The sequence below is a fragment of the Myotis yumanensis genome, unplaced genomic scaffold (assembly GCF_028538775.1).
Source record: "Myotis yumanensis isolate MYYU_CA2020_CCGP unplaced genomic scaffold, mMyoYum1.0.hap1 SCAF_19, whole genome shotgun sequence".
NCBI lineage: Eukaryota > Metazoa > Chordata > Mammalia > Chiroptera > Vespertilionidae > Myotis > Myotis yumanensis.
The window spans coordinates 22686055-22694430 of record NW_027223770.1 but is presented as its reverse complement, the minus strand read 5'-3'; the positions used below and the strand labels follow the sequence as shown (position 1 = coordinate 22694430).

The window sequence follows — 8376 nt, the reverse complement described above, 5'->3', positions numbered from 1 at the left end:
CAAGTGTAGTTTATGTACATGAGTATATTGTTGTGTGTGTGGTAGGGCCGTATATGTCAGGTGTATGGGAGACTAGGAGATGTTCACACATTCTTGGATGTTGACATGGGCAGACATTCAGAGGCATGCATATATGTCAGTGTGTCACATGCATTCAGTGTGTGTACCTGGCAGGCACATTATTTTGTTCATTGGTTCCTTCATTCATTCATCCATCAAAATTTTTTAGATGCTTGCCCACACATATGCACACAATATGGAAAGTAAACAGACAAGGTAAGTATGGGAATTAGGGGAGAATGGAAAGGTTATTTCAGTTTGACCAATCAGGGAAGGCTTCCTGGAGAAGGTGACACTTGCGCAGAACCTGGACAAATGAAGAGAAGGAGCAAGACCATTGCATGTAGACATAGAGGGAGAGAAGTAGCAGTATGTCACTGAAAACTACAAAGAGTCTGGGTTGGTTCCATTCCTCAGAGTCCTTCTAACCCCAGCCGCAGCCCATCAACCCTCTAGAGTCCGGGGAACAGGATCAGAGAACAGAGAGAAGACACAGATGCCAAGGAGCCAAGACTTTATTTTGTGCAGACCAAGCACGCTGGGAGACCCACGCCCCACGGGATAGGCCTCTGCTGGACCCCTCTCTCCTCTTGAGGGCGGCCACGCTCGCTGTAGTGGGACTGAGGGCCCCCGGGGAGGCCGGGCCGGTCTCTCTCTGCGGAGTCGGAAGTCTTCGAGGGCAGTGCATCTCAGGAGGCTGGAAACAAACGTAGGTCAGAGCTGATCAATGGGACCTGGGAACTGAGTCTTGGGGAGGAGAGCGAGAGTTGGGGGGGGGGGGTGCCTGGAGGCCCATGTTCCCAGGTGGCATTCCTGCAGAGATGTGACCAAAAGAATGAAGACATGTGGACGGGAAACAAACGGCGGGAGACAGGGACAGGGTTCCTGCAGGACCCAAATTTCCCAGGGCAGGGTGACCTGACATTTAGTGCAGCCACAGGGGGCTGGGCTCTGTCCTCGGGATCCCTCGCATTCTCCTGCGACTCACAGTGTCACTTTTCGTGGCTGGTATTATTCTCTCTGTTTTCCAGCTGAGACGCAGATGCTCAGCAGGGTCACATGGCTTGCCCAAGGTCCCGTGGCCAGTGACGGGAAGAACCGAGCTCGTTTGGCCCCAAATCCCGTAACATGCTCGCATCCTGGGGAAAGGGCCGCACTGTTTAGTCCCAGACTCCAGCCGGGAGGTCCGGGCAGAGGGACATTTTAGGCGGGCGCTCTGTCATCACAGTGAGCAGGGCTGGGAGGGGGAAGGGAGCTTGAGTTTAAGGAGAAATGGCAGAGACAAGATGTTCTGCGTCGACTTCTGCCAGGGGCTGCTCTTTCCTTATGGACGCGTGCCCTTTACGTGGCCTTTGAAACTGCGTTCTGTGTCCCCGAGAGCACAATAATGTAAATGAGTATCAGATCTCTCCTCGGTAATTGAGAGCAGAGAGAAGGCCATGTAAAGTCAAATTAATTTGCTCTGAAACATCCGAGACCATCTCCACGGAAGGGGCAATGGCTTTTTGATGGGCTGACGGTGCCTCGCAAAGCAGCAGGTCTCCAGCAGTGGAGGGCGGGGTACGTGGCTCCTTTTGGTCCAGGACGCCTGTGGGAGGAGGGCTGGGGCGGAGCGCGCACCTGCAGCCTGAGCCTGGAGCGGTGGTGAGCGCTGAGGTTTGATAAGGGGAGATTAATGTGGCCATGGACGATCACTGGTCTGTGGGTTTATATTCCGTCTGAACCCGGAGGGAGTTTCTTACTCCTCCTCCGCTGATGCCCATCCTGCCGCAAGGGGCTCTGCATTTCAGCTGGGGGCCAGGAATTGGGATGCTCAGGTGTGAATGTGCCCTTGCAGGGGCTGTCGAGGGCTGGCCCTGCCTCTGGGCAGAGAGCACTGAACTGGGAGTCAGGGTGGTTGGGTTGATGGCAGACCCACTGGGGGACCTTGATTTGAGGTCTCCCTCATTTGTTCAACATTGAGGTTGGAGTCCATGAGTTCTAACACTCCTTTTTAAAAATTTTAAAAATATTTTAAAATTGATTTTAGAGAGGAAGGGAGAGGGAGAGAGAGAGATAGAAACATCAGTGATAAGAGAGAATCATTGATCAGCTGCCTCCTGCAAACCCCCTACTGGGGATCAAGCCCACAACCCAGGCCCTGACTGGTAATCGAACCGTGACCTCCTGCTTCATAGGTCGACACTCAACCACTGAGCCACACCAGCCGGGCCCAACACCCCTTTTGATATGTGATTAGAACATCCACCTCCTTTTTGAGGGCAATGGAGGCAGCCTCCTTAAAGATCCAGCTCCATCTGAGTTTACCCAAGAAGATGCCTGGGATACGGACTAACATTACAGATAAAAGTGGCGATTCTGGAGTTTCCGATCCTAGCTCCGCCTGCGTGATTTGGTACAAGTGTCTTAACCTCTTTGATTCTCAGTGTGTCAGCCTGTAAAATGGGAATAAATAGTAGCAACCACCTCCCTGGGGTATTGTGGGTACTAAGTGACCACCTGATATATATATATACACGCTCAATACAAGGAAGCCATCATTCACAGTCAGTGCCTCTTCCTGCCTTTCTGCAGAGGGGTGCCAGGGTCAGCGCTGGGAGTAGGAGAGCAGGCGGTGGACAGGGGCACCGCTCCTCCCACACTGCTCCTTTGTGACGGTTGCACACGTCCCCTCCTCCCTCCCCCTTGGGCCTCAGTTTATCTCCGGACACTTAATGCAGGAGTTGAACCCCACTATACTCGAGGCCTCCTCCACCCTGGCCTGACCCTACCACCATGATCCCATCATGATGGGGCAGAGAGACATGGGGGGGCGGGGGAGCTTTAAAAGGCCAGACCAAGCGGCTTTAAAAGCCAGCACCTTCTCTAGCCTTGTCCCCTAGGACCCTCTTGCTTTCTGATGTGTCTGCATTTTAAAGAGCAAAGAAACAGGTGGCACCTGGCAGCAGGTTTCTGATGAGCGAACACCTCTACAGACCCTCTTCCTCCAGAGAAATCAGTCACGGCATTAAAAGCAGCAGCAGCAACCAATTTCCTCTAGGCCAGGGGTGGGGAACCTTTTGTCTGCCATTTGGATATTTATAACAAAATTACCAACTTAAAAATTAGCCTGCTATATACTTGGTCAAACATTTAATGCCTCACTCTTCATGCCTTGGCAGGGCCAGACCAAATGATTTCTTGGGCCTTATATGGCCCGTGGGCCAGACGTTCCCCACCCCTGCTCTAGGCTGCCGGGCCCTGGTGATGATCTTGTCTTATACCCCCCAAGACGACCCAGCCGGTCCTTTACCTGAGCTGGTTCCTACTTCTGCAGGTACTTCTTCATGATGCTCGTCACGTCCTCCTCTTTCCTTCCCGTCCCCGGCTCTCTGTTGCCGGGCGACGTTCGCTCTCCCTCGTCTCCCTTCGGCCGTGGGATCCTTGGTCGACTCTTGATACTGTCGGCGCTTTTGAAGGACACGATGGAGCTGGAGGAGGAGGATGAGTCGGAGAGGTGACCGGGGTCCTCTTTGGACTCCGGGCTCTTTTTCAAAATGGTCTTGATCCCTGAGAGAAAGGTCCGGTCGGCCTCTTCTGTCTCAAAGTGGACGCTGGAGTGCCGGGAACTGTCTTGCCCATCTTTGGCAGCTCCGGCCAACGACCTCGAAGTCTCGGGCTTCCGGATGGCCGGGAGGAAGTCATCAAAATCCACTTTGGCCTTACGTTCGTAGTTGAGACTCGGGAGTTTCCAGCTGAATGGGTCGCTGTCCGGAGGGTCCCCCATGAGGTGGGCGAACTGGCGATTCTGGAAGACAAGCGGCTCCTTCCCAAGGTCTGGGCAGCCCGCGTCGTCCAGGGAAGACTCCAGACAGCGCCTCCGAGGACGCAGCGTGGGCGACAGGAGTGTGTCCCTGGGTGCGGAGGGGGAGCTCAGTTTTCTCCCCGAGCCGGGCCCTGATTCTAAGAGGGACTCGCAGGAACTGAACCGGGTCTTCGGCCTCTGGGGGAGCAGCGGGGTGCCCTCCCTGCCCTGGGAAGGGATGCATTTGAGGCTGGTGGAGCGTAGGAGACCAGCGGATGGCCCAGCGCAGTCCTCCGTCTCCAGCGGGGAACTCAGCGAGAGGTGTCCCTCAGCACTGCCGGCCCTCGCCCTCCTCAGCGTGGACGCCCCGGTGGTCTGATAGATGGGGAGGGTGGGCCAGTCCTCCAGGCCCAGCACCGAGCCCTGGCCCCTCTGAGCCCTCTGCCTCCGGAGTCCTCCCACAAACTCCGACAGGGCGGCCGAAGGACTGGGCAGTTTCTCCCTGGACACCGGGGATGTGTTTCCCCTCTGGGAAGAGGGGGAGCAAGACAGGACTCCTGATCTCTCTGGGGGTTTCCTCTGGATGTCACTCTCGTCGCCATCCCCAAAATGGCAGTACTTTTGCCGGCGGAGGGAGAGGGGTGAGAGGGAAGAGAGGGACTTGTCCCCCGTGGTCTTGCTGGGGGCACCCTGGGCTCCGCTCAGGGCTGACACCCGCCGGACGCTTTCGGCATCGCCGGCCTCCTCGTGCGTCCTGTGCCAACAAGAAAGACACAGTTGGTGGGGATCGTGCAATTCATACAATTTGTGCAAGCGGCGCGGGAGCCACTAAGCACAGGCGCTAATATTGTTTTTCTTTGGAAATGCCATCCCCACCGCATTCTCAAATGAACCGCGTGATTTAATGCGCAAATTCAAGCCAGGTAAATGATTTCTCCTTGCTCTCTGAAATGCAATTTCTGTCTATAATTAAACCCAGCTAAGTACGTTCGAGTAGATTAACACGCAGGCAGGACGAGTGACTTAGATTTATGAGGCATCCTATCTGACAGGATGGGCCCCATTGTCCCAGAGCCTGCGGCGGAGTAAGTCATTCGCTTCTGGAAGTCAGAGAGAGACCTGCAGGAGGCTAGCTGCTTATTCAGGGACAAGCCCAGAGGACAGGCCCACCAGAAGGGCTTCGGAAAGTCAGTGGCCTAAATGTGCACCTCAGTGGGATGCCCTGTGACGCCCTGATTGGTCCTGGTGGGGGGAAGACCGGTCCCTCCTAAGGGGAGAGATTTGCATGAAACCCACAGGAAACCAAGACCAGCACAAGGGGACAGATGGCTTCTATTCTGGGACGACACCAGGCCTGGCTTCCCTGCAGAGTCGGTTTGCAGCAGCCGAGCCCACATCACTTTCCTTCCGAAAAGGAGGAGCCTGGACTATAAGATGAAGGATGTTGCTGAAAGGAGAGAGACCGCAGTCCGCCAACCATCCCTTTAATAAATAAAAAACCTACTTGTCCTTCCTCTAAGACGAACAGCGCCACTCCTGCCCGCCTGCAGAGTTGTCATTTATAAAAAGCAAAAGGGCCAGGGTTTGGGCAGGGCAGACGGAGCTGGGAGCTGGGGACTGGAGGGGACTGGAGGAGGCTGGGAGCGAGGTGCTGGGAGTGAGGCGCAGGCAGGCTACCGGCCCCTGTCCACCCTCTGCATTGCTGCTCTAGCTGCACACGGGAGCCGGCCCTCCACACAGAAAGGTGGTTGGGATTCTGGCCGAGACCTTGAGGAAGGCTCCTCGCCCACCACAGTCTGATGTCACCATTGCCACCCCAGGATCCCAGAGGACAGGGCAGTAACTCCAAGGGCTTTGGAGTCGGGGAAGGAAGCCAGCCAAAGGCCCTGCAGGTGCCGCCTAGAGGAGAAAGGAGGTACAGGTAGGGCAGGGGTCAGGGTTCTTTCCAGGGACGTGGGTAGAGACCTAGACACTGTCTCTTGAGCTCCCGAGGCCAGAGCTCCAACTGTCCCATAAGCCTCTCTCTTCTGGGGCTGGCAGGCGCCTCCCCAGACCCAGGACCCGTGGGAGGCAGCCGTGGCGCTGATGTTCTGGTGAAGGTTCCATGCGTGACGGGCACCGGGCTGGGTCTTCTCATCTGCCTCTTCTGATTCCTGAGGTCAGCTGGGTGGAGATCACGGTGTGTGTGTGTGTGGGGTGGCGGGGGGGGGCGGGGAGACACAGGGTCAAGGTTACCTACCGTGTCTATGAGCCACCTCCATCACCCACTCCCCTCACCGTCCTCCGTCCTCCTGCGGGATCAAGCTCCCTACTCCCAGCCTCGAGCTGCCCTCTGGTTCACCTGCTGCAGCCATGCCAGTACCGAGGACGGCCAAGCCCCTCCGCATTTGCTGTCTGAGCAGTCCTTCCGCCTCCTCCTGCACAGGTCACCAGGTGACCTTGCGGGGAAGTCGTGGGACAAGAGAAAGGCCCTGGGTGTTGGGTCTGGCACCTAACCCCTCAAATAATGGTTACCAGTTGCAATGAATAATTAATAACCGATAATTAATGGCTCTTCATGATTAACAGTTAATGGCAATCGTTATTACTGCTACTAATCTCTGAATCCCCTGAGCCTAGCCCACTACTGGGCTCAAGGAAAGCCTCCACGGAGGTGCCCAGAGGGACGGAGAGAGAACAGCGGGCAGGTGGCCTCCTGCCTCCTGGAGCCCGAGAAGGGGTGGCCCTGTGCGCCCGGAGCAGCTGCCTCCTCCCACATCGTGGCTGTCAGCTTCCATCTCCGTCACAGCTGGACGCGGCTGGGGAGGGAGTGAAGGGCTCCTTTATGATCACCCCAAAGTGTGTCTGTCAACATCACTGCCTTGGAATCGCTCCCCTACTACACGGCAAGATGGCTTTCTCACTCTTTCTTTTTTTAATAAACAGCTCGGAGCTGCCGGGGCAGTGGGCTGCCGCGGAGCTGACAGAAGTCATTTCCGTCCTGCCTCGGGCCCTGAAGGGAGCGGGTGATGGATGTGTCTTGGGTGCTCGGTGCTCAGCCCCACGTGGGGCAGGCGGCTTCGAGGGCTCCTGTCACAGCGCTGCCTGGGACTCTGCCGTCCGCTCACCCCAGCTCCCACCCCGGTGCTGGCTGCGGACGCCAGGACAGGGAGGGAAGGAAGGGAGGGAAGGGGAGTTGCAGGAAGAGGAGGAGAAGGAGTGCTGGTTTCCGGGAGAGAGCACAGAAGCAACACCTCTACAAGGCGCACCCCCCCAACGTCCCCGCACAGCCACTCGGGCCCCTGCCTGGCGGCCACAGGGCTGTGATCACCAATCTCTCTGCCCAGGGCCTGATGTCCTGGGGGCAGGGTGGGCTGGGTCCCACGTTCGAGAGTTGTCTGGTGTCTTCATAGCCTCAGCTGGTGCGCTTGGAGCAGAGACACAAGCCAAGCAGGGTGGACACTGGGGGCTGGAGAGGAGAGGGTGTGGGGGAGTGAGGGAGGGAGGACAGGTGTGGAAGGGAGGCGGGGGAAGGAAGGAAAGCAGTCTGGCTGAGTGCCACCTCCTGGGCTTGCCATTCAGAAATCGGTCCCATCTCTGTGCCATCGTGTTCTGATGCCTGACGCCATGACTCCGAGTAAAAACCTCCTGTGCCCGCTCCTTTCTGGGAGGGGCGGCAGAATTTCATCTGCATCCAGGTGTCCTCGTGCAGGCTCCAGGAGAGGGTCCCGGAGCTGCTGTCTGACACAGGGTGGGCCTCTCTCTCTTTCTGGCCCAGCTGTGGGCATCTAAGACACACATTGCTGTCCCCAGCCAGGAGCCTGGGCAGACCCATCTCCTGCCTCGCCCCCCGCCCCCCCGCCCAAGCTGCCCTCACTGCACGGCTTGGCTCAGAGGGGATGTCCCTCCATCGGCCTCGCGTGATGGATGGCTGGTGGATAATCAAGATATCACCGCGCCTGCCTCCCAGAGCCTTGGCCCCGGGAAGGGACGATGAATAGCAGGCCCTTCGAGCTGCGGGGAGACAGGTGGGACAAACGCCAGGCGGGCACCGCGATTCTCTAAGGAGAGAGGCCAGGAGCACCTTGGGGACTTCCACTGCCTGCCCGTGAGTCTAGCCCAGCCGTGGCCAAACTACGGCCCGTTTGAAATGAATAAAACTAAAAAAAAAAAAAAAAAAAAAGACCGTACCCTTTTATGTAATGATGTTTACTTTGAATTTATATTAGTTCACACAAACACTCCATCCATGCTTTTGTTCCGGCCCTCCGGTCCAGTTTAAGAACCCATTGTGGCCCTCGAGTCAAAAAGTTTGCCCACCCCTGGTCTAGCCACACGGAACCGCCTCCTCGCAGACCTGCTGTGACTGCTTTCCATACGCGCCACGGAAAGCCTACTTTTGCCCCCCTCTGCTGTTGTTTAAAACTCTTAGTGCTTTTGCTTGATTGTTTTTCTTGAACGACCCCTTCTATCAGGGCTAGAGAAGGCCTGCAATGAGGGCAGAGGTTCGGGAATCAGTGATTCTCACACGTGCTCCTGCTCTGAGCAGAACG

General features: G+C 56.6%; 1 protein-coding gene across 3 annotated transcripts in view; it reads right to left on the bottom strand.

Moving 5' to 3' along the window:
* Positions 1–557: 557 nt before the first annotated feature.
* Positions 558–8376, bottom strand: part of MYO18B (myosin XVIIIB) — a 175917-nt gene continuing 168098 nt past the window's right edge. For all 3 annotated transcript variants that reach the window (XM_070399451.1, XM_070399452.1, XM_070399453.1), the window contains 2 exons: positions 3353–4598; positions 558–757 (listed from right to left, as the gene is read on the bottom strand). In XM_070399451.1, the coding sequence (XP_070255552.1) occupies positions 3365–4598 (1234 nt within the window). In that variant the 3' untranslated portion in view covers positions 558–757; positions 3353–3364. The remainder of the gene's footprint in view (positions 758–3352; positions 4599–8376) is intronic.